Source organism: Suricata suricatta, chromosome 12 (assembly GCF_006229205.1).
Source record: "Suricata suricatta isolate VVHF042 chromosome 12, meerkat_22Aug2017_6uvM2_HiC, whole genome shotgun sequence".
NCBI classification, from domain to species: domain Eukaryota; kingdom Metazoa; phylum Chordata; class Mammalia; order Carnivora; family Herpestidae; genus Suricata; species Suricata suricatta.
Window position 1 is genome coordinate 92147230 of NC_043711.1, and position 15461 is coordinate 92162690.

At 48.8% G+C, this 15461-nt stretch overlaps 2 protein-coding genes across 3 annotated transcripts; both read left to right on the plus strand.

Annotated features, from left to right (window-relative positions):
* The first annotated feature begins 118 nt into the window (after nt 1-118).
* Nucleotides 119-10574, plus strand: ZSWIM3 (zinc finger SWIM-type containing 3). The gene is made up of 2 exons (XM_029919159.1): nt 119-462; nt 8172-10574. The coding sequence occupies exons 1-2, from the start codon at nt 308-310 to the stop codon at nt 10105-10107; spliced, it is 2091 nt and encodes a 696-aa protein (XP_029775019.1). The 5' UTR covers nt 119-307; the 3' UTR covers nt 10108-10574.
* Nucleotides 10575-11850: 1276 nt separating this feature from the next.
* Nucleotides 11851-14878, plus strand: ZSWIM1 (zinc finger SWIM-type containing 1). Of its 2 annotated transcripts, none has more exons than XM_029919161.1 (2): nt 11851-12153; nt 12874-14878. In XM_029919161.1, exon 2 carries the CDS (start codon nt 13018-13020, stop codon nt 14386-14388), a length of 1371 nt encoding a protein of 456 aa, XP_029775021.1. In that variant the 5' UTR covers nt 11851-12153; nt 12874-13017; the 3' UTR covers nt 14389-14878. The 2 variants fall into 2 exon arrangements, with proteins under 2 accessions (XP_029775021.1, XP_029775020.1); XM_029919160.1 differs by having other exon boundaries at nt 11851-12044.
* The last annotated feature ends 583 nt before the right edge of the window (nt 14879-15461 follow it).

A 15461-nucleotide genomic window follows, 5' to 3' on the forward strand; every position in this document is an offset into this window, starting at 1 on the left:
GACAAAAGGAGTGCCAGTCCAGGAATCCCGTGTGTGATTGGGCATCATCGTGAGGGGGCGGAACCCGGGACTGGAATTATAAGGGCCGAGTGTCATTTCCCCTCTGCTAGAGAGCAAAGACGCCCCCCGACCCTCGTATCCCTCTCAGCCCTTAGGGAGTCCTTCTGAGCTCCTTAACAGGCCACTCAGCTGGGGCCCACCCTTAAGGCATCCTGGACACACGCCAGCCTGCAGGCCCTCATAGTGTGACCTCTGACCTCTGGTGCAGGTCTTGGGACCATCCCCTGGTGTGTGCGGAGGGGCGGCCATGGAGCTGGGCAGCTGCTTCAAAACCTACGAGGACTTCAAGGAGTGCTTCAGCGCCTACAAAAAGAAGAACAGGTGCTCCTTCATTCTCAGGGACTGCGTCTCCGTCCGCTTCCACAACCTCAACCACGGCACCTCAATCCGCGAGGACATCCTGTAAGGGCGGGGCGGGGGCGGGGCCGGAGGAGGCGGGGGGGGGGGGGAGGCCCGACTGTCCCCTGGTGGGAGGACCGGACGATGAGAGAGTGCAATGGGGCCCTAGCGTCTTAGCATTCAACAGGCACTGAGCACCCGTCCTGTACCTGGTGAAATGAGCAAACCCTTCACAGGCATCGCTTTTTGACCACCCACTTCCCTTCCACTCATTCACTCCATTACAGCTTTCCCGCAATAATGCGATCTGTCCCATTTTTTGAGCACCTGCCGTATCCCTAGTTCAAAGTACTGTCTTCACCAATAGATTAAAAAAACCCACAAAAACCCGACTTCGCGGTGATTTCCTCCTTCACCGGTGTTCTCTTTACAAAGCAGTTAACGCGGTCAATCGTGGGTTAGTTTGTTCATTCACTCATTCGTTTTGTAAATGGTTCCTGAGCTTCTAAGATTAACAGCCGTTTTTCAAACGTGCCCCATCACCCAGGCATCCTTCTCCGCGGAGTGCATGCTTTACCCCTCAGGGCTGAATTGAGAAATATAGACAAATGCTATCTTTTTTCTTCCCCATTTGGCAGCTGAGCAAACAGGCGGAGAGGCTAAGATAAGGGTTGACAACTCAGTTGACTTCAGGGCTCAGGTGAAACAGCTCCGTGTAAGAAAGTTTAGCTTTTAATTTCACCATAAAAGAAATAATGATGAAATAACCGCAGACACCAGGTCTTTGTAGTAGAGACCACAGAAGTAGGATTCTGGCAAAATGGAGAGCTGCGGTATCTAATCAACTCCAGCTAATGGCCCCATATGAAAATGAAGATCCCCTATTGCCAGGATTTGGGGCAAGGGAAGTCAGAAATCCGGGCATTAGGTCAATTTCTCCACCTTTTAAAAAATGAAAATCAGATCAAATTTGAACACAGCCCACGTGGGCCAACGCAAAGTAATGGATGGGTAGAGTGTCCCTGTCTGAATTATCTTAGGCTGTTAAAGGGGAGGTGAAAAGCTTATCTTGAGTCTGTTGGACCTTGATTGTGTTCAGCTCAGGATAATCCACATGGCAAAGTAGCAAATTCTGGGGCAGCCTGCCCTGAACCCATCAAAAAGAGAGAGCTCTGGAGTCAGAAAAACAGGCTTTACACTTGAATTTGGACAAGACTTAATTTCTGTGACAGTTCCATCCTCTACACTGAAGTGGATGTGGTAAAGATTAAATAACCAAATGCCTATAGGAGCGGAAACGGAACATAGTGCTCAGTAAATGCTGAAATTGTAACTGGTACAGGGTAGAAAGTGGTACTTTGACTCAGTACTTTGAGAATCACATATGCTGTGGGAATTATCACTAAACGACCAAAAGTCCCAACCAACTGGGAGATTCTATCCTTTGATGCCCAGTTTCCCCTATCATATTTTTATATATGGCTGTCATGTTTTTGGTTTTGTTATGTCTTTTTGCGGGGATCGATAATTCTCTCCAGTGCTGTTCAGTTTTATAGCTATCTTTTTTGGAACATTTTTCAGGTCTGCATTCCAGATACTGTGCTAAGAACTTTACAGGCATTGTTTTATTTAATTATTACATCCTGTGAACTAGGCCCTGTTATCCGAGTTTTCGTTTTCCACGTATCTATCGTCAAAAGGCCGGGTAGGAAAGCGATGTCATATGAAAGTCTTGCTAATAAACCAGCCACCTGTAAAATTAGTCACTGCTTAAAAATTTCCTGCTTATCCCTACCGGTCCCATTAACATCGTTGGCAGTCAGTTTCTGGCTAATCAATAGATGTGGTAAACATCAGGATGATACAATAGAAATAAAACTAATTGCCAACAGAAATTACACCTCTCCCAAGAGCAAGATTTGGTGAAGTCTCTGAACGTAATAACTTGAGAACTCTACTTACTTACGTCATCCTCAGCCTGATACCAGTGAACGAGTGGAGAGAGAAAATGAGCAAGGGTGATGATGTGATAGGAATTGGACAAGTGAAGGATTTGCCTAGCAAAGAATTCAATGAGGCTTTTGGGAAACCTGATAAAGCCCAGGAATGTCTCCGTAAAACTGATCTTTCCATGTTGTAAAAGTGAGACAGGAAATAAAGTATCTTAGTGTTTGGGGGGAAATGCACTGGGGGGGAGGGGACCAACAGTTGACATAATAAGTCATTCTTTGACGATTTTAAGAATTGGTATGTAGCTGCCATTACAGCCTACATTTTGTTAAATATAGTATTAACTTCATGATTTTAGGCTCCTATTTCAGGATAAAATTCCACTCAAATCATTTCCCTCTGCTATTTACCATGATAGGTTGTTTCTGAGGGATATTTTTGGCAATTAACTGAAAACTCTGACTCAAAATGGCTTATTTCTTTTTTTTTTAATATTTTATTTATTTTTAATACAGAGAGAGACAGAGCATGAGAGGGGGAGGGGCAGAGAGAGAAGGAGACACAGAACTGGAAGCAGGCTCCAGGCTCTGAGCTGTCAGCACAGAGCCCGATGCGGGGCTCAAACCCACGAATGTGAGATCTGACCTGAGCCGAAGCCGGAGGCTTAACCGACTGAGCCACCCAGGCGCCCCAAAATGGCTTATTTCTTAGAAGCCCAGAGGTGGGCCCTTGAAGGTGACTGTTTCCGTGGCCCTGGCTTTTTGAATCTTACCACTCTGCGATCCTCAGGTCTCCGCTCTGCCTGCTGGAACGCTCCCCACGTGGCACAAATGCAGGGGTCACATTCAAATGGAAAAGCCTTCCTCCGATTTCCTGTAGATTTCCTATCCTGTTTCTTTCTCCAGAATTGGGCCAGTGTCCATCCCCATTCCTAATGAGATTACCTTATTGATTTAGACTAGCCTTGAAGGACTGAGCTGTGTGGGGCGGGGAATGGCAACCCAAATTAAGTTGGCTTTCTGTTGGGAAGGAAGAAGGGGGCTAAGGGCACCCCACAGCTCCAGTCATAGCCTTTTAAATGAATTCACTTGTAGAGGTTCTGATTGGCTTTGGATCAGGTACTGACTTTTACAGACCAATACTCTTGTTTTTTCCATATTTACAGATTAGGAATTGAAGGCCTAGAGGACGTGAAATGACTTGTCCAAGTTCACACAGCTCAGAAGTGGTAGAGCTGGAATTTAAACTCAGATCTACAGATTCTGAGTCTTGTTCCTAACTCAAGTTATATGTGCTTTTTTTTATTCTTTATTTTTATTTTTTTGATTTCTTTTTTTAATCTTTATTTATTTTTGAGAGAGACAGAGACAGAGTGCGAGTAGAGGAGGAACCAAGAGAGGGGGGAACACAGAATCCAAAGCAGGCTCCAGGCTCTGAGCTGTCAGCACAGAGCCCGATGCCGGGCTCAAACTCATGTACCCCGCCGAGATCATGCCCTTAGCCAAAGTCAGACGCTTAACTGACTGAGCCACCCAGGTGCCCCTCAAGTTATATGTTCTAAAATGGCTTTACCCCACCTATAAAAATCCTAGTATTGCTCAAGGTGTGATTTGCACACAAGGACACAAATCTTATGTAAAATTAATCAGAAGCCTTAGTTAATCTGTACCAATCCTCATAGTCAGAGTGAGTCACTGCTTGTTCAGTTATAAATATACTGCTTGTACCTCTCTTTAATCATTCACTTAATTTTGACTTTACTGGCTACCTATGTAATCCTCTTTCTGCTCATGAGACTTAGAGAGTAGAGACTGTCTAATTAGTTGGTGTAGCCCTCTGAGCAATTAGTATAGTGTTCGGTACATAGCAGGACTTGGTCAGTGTTTGAAATTAAACACAGGACTTGTTCATCGTTAGCAAAAGTAGTGATGCCGGGACTTGGAGCCAAGTTATCAGAATGCTCTCAGTGGTCTTCCTAGTCTCTCTCTCATGTTTATAAGAACTTTCTGTGCCACATAGTCATTTAATACGCATTCGGGTGCGTGCTTAGAGCACCTGGTGTGCGCCAGGCGTGGGAGCAGGCACTGGGAGCACACGGGTGGTGCTGTCCAGTAGGGAGTACAGACTCCCTCCCTCCAGATCCTAGCTCAGCACTCTTAGATATAAGCAGGAAGGGAGATTCAGGGAGGTGTGAAGCCTTGTTTCTGTCTTGAAGGGAGTCGATGCTTTAATTTAGACAACTAAGTACAGATGAAAATAACTGCAGTGCTTAATGAATTCTTAGCAAAAAATTTGTATATTTCACTGTATGTAAATTATCACTCAGTAAAAAAGATTCAACAAAGCAGGGAAAAAATAACAGACTTCAGCCTAGTACGCATTATGTTCGAAACACACGATGCCAACAGAGACATTATGTTTAGAGATCTTTAAGGAAGTTATTGGACCTGAACAGTGTGTTGAGGGTCAAGTTGACGAGGGTAAAGATGAGTATTCTGAAAAAGGAGAAATGTGTTGATTTTTTAAAATAATTTTTAATGTTTTTTATTTATTTTTGAGAGAGGGAGAGAGAGAGACACACACAGAATCTGAAGACAGGGTCCAGGCTCTGAGCTAGCTGTCAGCACAGAGCCCGACGCGGGGCTCGAACCCACGAACTGTGAGATCATGACCTGAGCCAAAACCAGACACTCAACCAACTGAGCCACCCAGGTGCCTGTGAAAAAGGAGAAATATTTTGAAAACAGATAGGCAGTATAAGGGTTAACTACATAGACTGTAGCCAAGCAGGCTTAGTTCATATCCCAGATCCTCATCCTTGAGAATATTTTTAAGCCTGTTTCCCCATCCATAACGTGAGTATAATAGAACCCTTTTCCTAATATAAAGTGATACCTGCTTGAGGCTTCATATACGCTGGCATATAATACCTTTATACATGTAGTACTGATAGGAAAGAATGTAAAAGACTTGTTGACATATTGGATATCGATACGGAGAAAGAGGAATTAAAAAGAATGCCAAGGTTTGCACCCTGGGAGGCATAGGCTGTCATTAATGGAACCAGGGAAGGTTTGGAAAAGCTTTATGGCTAGCATTCTCCAGTATCTTTTATTTTTTTATTTTTTTGGACTAGCCTAACATGTACTAAAAGGGCTTAAAGTCAATCTAACTTGATGAACTAGGGCTATGCTAAGATATGGAGGCAGCAACAGGGCAGGGCCCAATCTGTGGCCTGGGGAAGACTTCCTAGAAGAGATGATGGTTCTACATAGTCCTGAAAGATGAATGAGTTTTGACAGATGAAGGCAGGCAGGAAGGGTGTTCCAGAGAGAGACAAACACGAGCAAAGGCAGAGACGTGAGACCTGGCATAGTGATTCCAGGAAGCTGTGTAGACTGTCTTTCTAGGGCACAAAAAATAAGATGGTGAGGGGGTAGAAAAGGAGGCTGGAAAGATAGGCAGAGGCCACACTGCGGTCACCACTGACTGGCCTTGCCGTACTGCTGGACTGCCCGGCCCCTTCCTGGCCCTGAACTAGGGTTGGTGTTGCCGCCCCGGCCAATGTGCACACGACAGGTGCAGGCCCTGGGCCACTCCACCCTGTTATTGCAGGCCTGCCTCGTCCTGTTTTTCTAAGCTTACCCCACAGGGTGGGCAGACAGGACCAGCCAGATTAGAGTTTTTGGAAAAGAGTTAGCAGGCAGGGTTTTAACCGGTTCCACCCACGATATGAGTCATTCATCTAGTACATCTTTGATGAGCATCTGCTGAAGGAGTAACATTGTGTTAGGTGCTTGGAATGCACTGGAAAATAACTCAGTTCTGCCACTTCATGACAGCCCTTCCAATTGTTATTTTTATTTTTAGTTTATTTTTGAGAAAGAGAGAGAGAGCTCGAGCGCACACAAGCATACAAGTAGGGGAGGAGCAAAGAGACAGGGAGACACAGAATCCAAAGCAGGCTCCAGGCTCTGAGCTGTCAGTGCAGAGCCTGGCCTGGGACTCAAACCCATGAACCATGAGGTCAAGACCTGAGCAGAAGTTGGATGCTTAACCAACTGTGTCACCCAGGCACCACCCCTACCTACCCACACCCCATCCAATTGTAAAGGTACTTTATAAACACCTAATAGAGTATCACAAGGCATTAGCCAGGCTCTGAGCTAAATATTGTGTCTGTGGCTTATTTAATCTTCATAACAATCTTCAAAAAATAGTCTCATTTTATGACTACACACAGAGAGGTAAAGTGTCTTGCCCAAGTTCAAGGAGCTTCTGAGTGCTGGAGCCCCGATTAAATACCCAGGCAGTCAGCCTCCAGCAGCTGCAGTGTTTAACCACTAGGTGTACTGATGCCCAGAGAAGCTTTTGAGGCTTTTATGTTAAATAAATGCTCTGAATCCGGAGAAGGGAGCAGTTACTGTGGGTTGAAAACATCCACAAAGGCTTCCTGATTTGACCTCAAAGCATGGGTTGAATGGGGATAGGAAGAGGAAAAGAGCAGATATTCAATTTATTTACCCTTCTCCTTTGAATCCTCACTTTCAGCCTAGAATGGCAAAGCTGGTAGGGACTCGAAGATCATCTAGCCCAGGGGTTCTCAAACTCTCTTAGGATTTGGATATTTTTTATTTTTATTTATTTAGTTTTTTATAGTTTATTTATTTTTGAGACACAGCGTGAGTGGGGAAGGGGCAGAGAGAGAGGGAGACACAGAATCTGAAACAGGCTCTAGGCTTTGAGCTATCAGCACAGAACCCAATGCGGGGCTTGAACCCATGAACCATGAGATCATGACCTGAGCTGAAGCCGGCCGCTTAACCGACTGAGCCACCTAGGCGCCCCTGAATATTTTTCTTTTTTACTTATTTTTATTATTTAAAGGTTTTTTTTTTTAACATTTATTTATTTTTGAAAGACAGAGACAGATCATGACCAGGGGAGGGGCAGAGAGAGAGGGAGACACAGAATCGGAAGCAGGCTCCAGGCTCTGAGCCATCAGCACAGAGCATGACGCGGGGCTCGAACCCACAAACTGTGAGATCATGACCTGAGCCGAAGCTGGATGCTCAACCAATTGAGCCACCCAGGCGCCCCTGGATATTTTTCTTTAGATGAAAGATGAATAGAGATCTTTCTCTGAGAGAGGCCCACTTGTATCTTTGCTCTCTGGAGGAGGAGGAGGCAAAGGCAATAGTTCCCAAAAGGCAGGAACGAAGGGGATGTGTATTTTTTAGTTTATTTCTTTTGAGAGAGAGCCAGAGGGGTAGGGCAGAGTGGGAGCAGAGGAAGGGCAGAGAGAGAGAGAGAGAGAGAGAGAGAGAGAGAGAGCATCCCAAGCAGGCTCCTCACTGTCCACAGAGAGCCTGATGCTGGGTTCAGACTCACCAACCACATGATCATGACCTGAGCCAAAATCAAGAGTCGGTTGCTTAACTGACTGAGCCACCCAGGTGCCCCCGGAGGCAACAGTTTAAACAGCATGTCGTCAGCTGGTTTTCTGCTCCTGCCTTTTGTCTATTTTCCCTCTGGTCTTGCCTCACACTGAATCACTGGGAGCTGCAGATGGGCCACAGAGAATGGATGGAAGCAGTGGGGCTTTGAACTACTGTACATGAGAATGGACGCAGTGTTAGTTGGACAGGGTCTTGACAAAAGAGGTGAACACTTTGGGATTGGAGCATGAATGTCTGTCTTCCTTCCCTAAGCTGCCTCGTGGTCTCCGGGAAACCCATCAGTCACTAAACCCTCCGGGGGTCTTGTCTTAAAGGGAAAGGGGTGGGCAGTACCTTTCTCACTGTCACATCTACCTTCCCTAGATATATGCAGGTGAAATTTGTCTGTATTCGGACCCAGTCAAACAGGAAGAGAACATCAGAGGCAGACACGTGCCCAGCCTACTTGCTCCTGCGGTACAATGAGAAACTGGATAGACTGTTTATTAGTGAACTCAACACCCAGCACGTCCACATTGATTCCAAAACTGCAGGATCTAGGGGAGGCACCGCTGGCAAATCTCAAAAAACAATGTGCCTGCAGAAACCCCAGCCTGAGCAGCCTGCACTCAAAAAAGACCTTGACCTAGCCAAGAAGTCCTGCATTGAACCATCATTTTGCTCACATAAGGTCCAGGCACCCTCAAAGCCACAGCAGGAGGGCATCACTCCTTCTGACCTTGCCAAGATAGCAAAAGTGATGAAGAACTTTCTTAAGGTGGATAAGGGTTCCATGGCCTCTCTCAGCGTGGGCAACTGCCAAGACGTGGACCGGCTCAGCTTCCAGAGTAGCAAGATGAGCGATCTGTTCCTCCGCTTCCCAGAGAATCTCTTGCTGCACCGGGTGGAGAACGCGCAGGGCCACATCCTCTATGCTTTCTTGGTGGAGAACAAGGAACGAGAGGGGCGAGTGGTACACTTTGCTGTGCTCAAGGCTGAGACCGCTGCCTCCGTGGCCAAGATGCTGAGTATCTTCACAGAGTTCAACTCAGACTGGCCCAAGGTCAAGGTGGTCTTCGTGGACCCGTCCTTCCCTCATGGAGCCATCCTGCAAGAGATCTTCCCTGCTGCCCGCATCCTCCTGTCCATCTACCACACCACCCGGCTCTTGGAGAAGAAGTTGCAGCGTAGTTCAGCAAATCCATCCTTTAAAAGGCTCATGAAGGAAGCCCTGCGAGAGGCTGTGTTTGTCACTTCTGATGCCAGCCTGCAAAATCTCTGTCACATGTCCCGAGCCCTACTGGATGAGGAGCTCTTCAGCTTCCTGCAGGCTCACTGGTTCTCCTGTGAACTGCTATGGTACATGCACGTTCGGAAAGGCCTGCACGCGTGTAACACATACATGGACAGCCTAGACATTGTCACCAGCAAGGTGTCCAGCCTCTTTCGGGAACAGCAGTCTCTGCTGGACTGCGTCCTCCGCTTTGTGGATTATATAGACTTCTTTAATACCAAAGGCTTGAAAAACTTGCCTATGGCTCCTCCCAGGTTAAAAAGAGCCCGGCCAGCCAGCATGCCACCAAAGTCCAAGAAGGCCTTTGGAGTCGGTGGGGGGAGCCTCACCAGGCTCCCTGGGGAAGAGACAAAGCCAGAGCCACAGCGGGTGCCATCGCAGCAGCAGCCACAGGCACAGAACTCCCCGGGGGGCATGCTGGACACCTTGCACAGGAGTGGCTCCGAACTGGCCTATAAGCTGTGTCATAATGAGTGGGAGGTGGTACAGAACTCCAGCCACCTGGTGGACATGGCTGGCTCCTCTGTGGACATTCAGCTGCTAGAGGATTCTCACCAGGTTAGCAAAGATGGCTGCAGCTGCAGCTGTTCCTTTCAGCAACGGTACCACCTGCCATGCCGGCACATTCTGGCCCTGCTGTACACCAGACAGAAGCCCGTGCGTGATGCCATGGTGTGCCGCCGGTGGCAGAAGAGGTACCAGCACCTCCTCGGGCCCAATGGGGAGCTCCGGGACCCTGTCGTGGTCCCAAACACCGGCCAGCCTGGGAAGCAAGGACGGAGTGACATGATTCAGGACCTAAGCAGGGAGCTTGCAAACCTACTAATGCAGAGTGAGGGCCCAGAGCTAGAGGAGCGCTGCTCCACCCTGCGCAAGATTGTGGACATCTGGGCCAACCGCTGCCAGCCGCCTGAGCCCCGCCAGCAGCCGGAGGACTTCAAGGATGTGGGCCGCCTCCCTTTCCTCTGGGGAAAGCAGGAGGAAGGGGAGGGGCTCCCTCTTGCTGGAGCCACGATTCACGATTAAAGCACCTGCACTGGCACGTTGGACCACAGGCTCCTCTCCTTGGAAGTCTGAGAACTCAAAGTGGGCAGGACATGCTAGGGGTCAGCATCGTCTTCCTAGGTAGGGCTAGGGAGATTGTTACAACAGGGAGAAGAGGAACCCCATTGTGTGACAGTTCTTGGAGTCCACCCCGTTCCCCTACCTTTGTCATTCCTTGGGAGCCTCATTAGTTGTCAAGGCCAAAGTTATCTCCATGCTGCAAGGTCACCCCTCTTTCTGCTCTGACTCCCGAGATCAGATCTTACTTCTGTCAGAGAGCTGAACTCCTGCCCCAGGATAGGGCGAGACCAAATATACCTGGTAAAAGGACCTGTTTTCAGGGACAAAGGGATGGAGGGTGATCCTTAGCTATTGCTGCTGTTTACAAAGAATCTGTTATTTGTACTTATTTTTATTCATATTAAATAAAGGTGTTTTTTTTAATCAAATAAGCAGGGGAAACGTGTGCTGCTTGAACGAGGAAGGAATCTAATCGGGTTGTAGAGCCAAACAGAATCTGATGCCTTAAGTGCATCAGATGAGTCCACCATTGACTTCATCATCCTACCAACCAAGCCTTCAGCACTGATTTCACGCTGCCTAGAATTCTAGCAGGAGGAGGCCAAGTATACCAGGCAGGGAGGCAAAGGGGGGACTTGAATCCTAGACGCCACAGCCTGAACTTGCTGGTAGACTGTGGGCATGTTTCTAATTTCTTTGACCCCAGGTTTCTCATCTGTAAAAATAAGTGTTGGCCTGTTCTAATCCCAGTTTCTCTCTAGATTTATACAAATAGAACATTTCCTTCCAGTTTTTTTTTTTAAGTGTAGTTATTTATTTTGCAAGAGAGAGTGAGCAGGGGATGGGCAGAGAGGGGGGAGAGGGAATCCTAAGCAGGCTCCTCACTCCCAGCTCAGAGTCCAGGCAGGGCTTGATCTTACAAACGGTGAGATCATGACCCCAGCTGAAATCAAGAGTCAGAGTCTTAACTGACTGAGCCTCCCAGGTGCCCTTGTTCCAGGGCTATTTGATAATCTTAACCACCTAAAGCTAGGGAGCTACCCAGCTTTCCAAGATACCGTCATCAGGGGAATTGAGGTCAAAGATAGCAGCAGTCTTGCCTGTTGCACCCGGACCTTAAGTCACAGCGCGGTTCTGGATCTCTTGCTTCTGTAAAACACTTGAGGGGGTGGGGCTGGGCAACACCAAGGTTCAGCCCTCTCAAGGAGATCTGGATTTCCTCTATGGGTTGGGCCCCTGGCCCCTGATGGAGAAGGCAAAATTTGAGACCTGGGCATCCATCTCCCCATTAGGCAGAAGACACAGTACATAGGCACACTTTCCTACCCTTCTGGGGCTTTGGAATTTGACCAGAAAAGAAAAAAAAATCCATAAAGCACTGCAGTTTATTTTCCTTTTCATTTTCAGCCTCTGAGGAATTTCCATAGTAACACACTCTTCTAGAGTCTTCTCCCCAGCCACGGGGCTCGGGAGTTCCAGCCTCAGGGCTTTGGCTTGCCGGGATGCTGGTATCCTCGGGCTCTCATTGGTCACCTCCAGCCGAGCCCCTCGTAACCCTAGGAACAGCACCCGCCCACAAGTCGGCGGGCTATGATTGGTCTATGCCCCAAAGATCGAACGCGGACTCTTCAGGCCATTGGTCTGAGTCACGGCGAAGCTGGCGCCGCGGTTGGTGAGCCTAGAGGTCAGTCAGAGTCAGGCAGGGTCAAATAGGGAGAAATGGCGACGAAGCCAGGCAGTGGGTGAGTGATTTCGGAAGGAGTGGAGGTGTGAAGCAATTGATGACTGCGGTCGGCCATGACACAGCCCCCACAGGGCTGGGAGGTTGACTTCTCTTCTGGCTCCGGCCGGACCTCGAGTTGGAACGTCTGACATCTACATCTTCACCCGGGTTAGAGGTGAGAGGTCAGAGCCTGTGTCCCCTCTCTGGTGTTTGGACCTCAGGTACTGGAAAGCAGTCAGGATCCAAAGCCAAAGACTCAGCTTCCAGCTACTTACGGAGTGATGGTGGGCAAGTCACATAACCTCTTTTCTCAGATTAGAAACCTGAGTTTATCTGTAGAATGGGGACAGTAACCAGGTTTGGGGCCAAATGGAAGAAACATTTGAACAGAGTACTGCAGTTAATAGAAGGATTTATGGAGAGGCAGGAGAAGCCATGCACATTTGATAGCCTCTGTTCGTGGTTCCAGGGGTTGAAGCTCAGAGGGAGTCACTGACTTGCCCGGAATCGTACAATTTGGGGAGCAGTCCGTTCTTTTGTATAAACGAGGACCAAATGGAAGAATGGATGCCAGCAGTCATTTGCAAATATAAAGTACTAAACAAATATTTAAAATGCTCTTTAAGAAAAAAAAAAAAGACCATATGCAGCTCCAGCCTTCATGCCCATTTAAATCTCTTGGAACTGAATCTCTCCATGGCCAATTGGTCTCAACTCCAATGTCATCCTCTCTCCCCACCCAGAGAAAGCTTCCCTGACCACCTTAACTAAAGTATCCCTTCGTCCCCCACCTTACTCTCTGTTACCCACTTTTGTGGTCTTTGTAACCTTCATTATTTGTTATATCTCTATCTGTTTACATGTTTATTGTACATCTCCCCCAGAACAATAAGCAATAATGTCATAGTCATAAGCAGTACTTACATAGTAAGCAATATTGTCTGGATAAATAATTGAAGAGCCAAGCCCCTACTGTTGCCTTAAACTTGTGTTCCTCTCCATAGGCCCTCTCTGGAACAAGATCTGGGAACTACAGTCCAGCCTCAGGCTTCAATTTAGTTGGGGCCTGAGATCCTGAGAGTCTCCTGGAAAGCCACCTTGCAGAGAAAGTATTCTGACCTTGGCATCTAGACATCTCCCGCCTCCCCATGGCCCTGACAATGCTGAATGAGCTCCTGATTGAGGAACCAAACCCACCTCTGCTACTATATCAGGTTAGCAAGACCGCTCAGTTAGATACCCTCAACTACCAGAGCTGCTTTATGCAAGGTGTCTTCGCCCATTTCCCTGAGATCCTATTTATCCACCGGACCTATAGCCCAGCGGGCAAGGTGCTATACACCTTCCTGGTAGATGGACCGCGGGTGCAGCTGGAGCGTCATCTTGCCCGGGTAGTCTACTTCGCCATTCCCACCAAGGAAGATGCTGAAGGCCTGGCCCAGATGTTTCAGGTGTTCAAGAAGTTTAACCCAGCATGGGAGAGAGTCTGTACCATCCTGGTGGATCCCCACTTCCTCCCCCTGTCCACCCTAGCGATGGAGTTCCCTGCGGCCGAGGTCTTGCTCTCAGCCTTCCACATCTGTAAGTTCCTCCAGGGCAAGTTCTACCAGTTGTCCCTTGAACAGCCCGTGGAGAGGGTGCTCCTCACTTCCCTGCAGAGCACCATGTGCTCGGCCACGGCCGGCAACCTGAAGAAGCTGCACGCGCTCCTGAACAGCTGCATCCCTCCGGCCCAGCTGCCTGAGCTCCACTCTCACTGGCTGCTCAATGACCGCATCTGGCTGGCCCACCGCTGGAGAAGCCGGGCTGAGAGCAGCCGCTACTTCCAGGGCCTGGAGGTCACCACCCGCGTCCTCAGCCAGTTCTTTGGCACCACCCCGTGTGTGGAACAAGGCGTGACCTTGCTGCTCCGGTACATGCAGCAGAACTCTGGAGACAAGGCCAGCTTCAGCCTGGGCCCGAATCCCCAGAACAATCATGCCCCTTTAGACGTCAGCCCCGAAAGCCCTGGGGTGGAGCAGTTGGTAGAAGCCCGCATCCAGCACTCCCTCAATGCCATCTGCACGGGGCCGGCAGCCCAGCTCTGTCTGGGTGAGTTTGCTGTGGTCCAGAAATCCGTGCACCTCATTGGCTCCGGCTCAGAAAAGGTGAACATACAGATCCTGGAGGACACCCATAGGGTGCAGCCCCAGCCCCCTGCCAGCTGCAGCTGCTACTTTAACCAGGCCTTCCACCTGCCCTGCCGCCACATCCTAGCCCTGCTCAGCGCACACCACCAGGTGCTCCAGCCCAACATGCTGCCAGCTCAGTGGACAGCAGGCTGTGCCGCCAGTCTTGACAACATCCTGGGCAGCAAGTGGAGTGAGACGCTGGATAAGCGCTTGGCCGTGGCCCTCCTCACTGAGGAGGTGAGTCAGCTCTTGCAGCGCTGCAGCCAGGAGGAGTTCAAACTGAGGTACAGCACCCTGCGGGAACTGGCTGACATCTGGATCGGCCCCTATGAGCAGGTCCAACTCTGATCACCCTCAGCACCCAGAGATGCATGCACACACGTACACACTCACGCCCAGCCCTACACACACACACACACACACACACACACACCAACATGCACTCACACTGTTGTACTTCCATGGGCCCTCCCTCCAGGAAAGGACAAGGCTCTTCTAGTCAACTGCAGACAAGAGTCAGCAAACCTTTTCTGTAAAGGGCCGAGCAGTAAATACTTTAGACTTTGCTGGCCACAGTCTCTCTGTTGTATATTCTTGACTTGGTTTTGTGCCAACAGCCTTTTCAAAAGGTTACAAATCATTCTTCACTCAAGGGCCTTACAAAAACAGGTGACCCCCTGCTCTAGGATAAGACGCTGAGTGGAGATCAAGGGCAGGGGCTTGGTAACAGCTTCCCCAGTCTTTAGATGACACACCTGACCAACAGAGAAGGTGGATCTCAGCCTTTGTCCCTCTCCCCCTCCCCAGAAGTCATTAAAGTCAAATGTTGCCTATTCCAGCACTTGTCTAGTTTTTTTTGCCTTCTAGAAGGTAGCAGAGCAAATACCGTGGAAAGAAGACTTTGGAGTCTGACACTGCATGCAAGTCCGGGTTCTTTGTCTGTCTGATTTCTGAGGCCTAGTTGTGCTTTTTACTAGCTCTGAGACTTCAGGCAAGTCGCCTTTCAAAAGGCTCAATCTGTTCATCTGTAGAACTGGGGATCTCACAGCATCGGTAAGACTAAAGGAGAGCATGCGTGTGATGGGCCTAGTGCCCAGTGGGGGCTCAATAACTGTTCCTTTTCCTTCCTTGCCTCTGGTCCCATCACCTGCCCTTGGCTGGTTAGGAAATGTAAGGCAAGAGGAAACTTCACATTGCCTAGCGCTTTGTATAAGAAATCTTGACTGAATCCCAGAACAATACAAAAGCGGCCTCCACTCTAAGCCAGGCCCCCTACCTCAGGTAATCTTCATCGTAACTACTCCCATAAGATCTACTTCCTTACTTAGCGGCATCTGGAGAAACTTCTTGGGGTCTGGACTCTGATGAAAGACTTGTGTTCGTCAGATCTGTTCATCGGAGCGGCTCAAACAACATCCCTA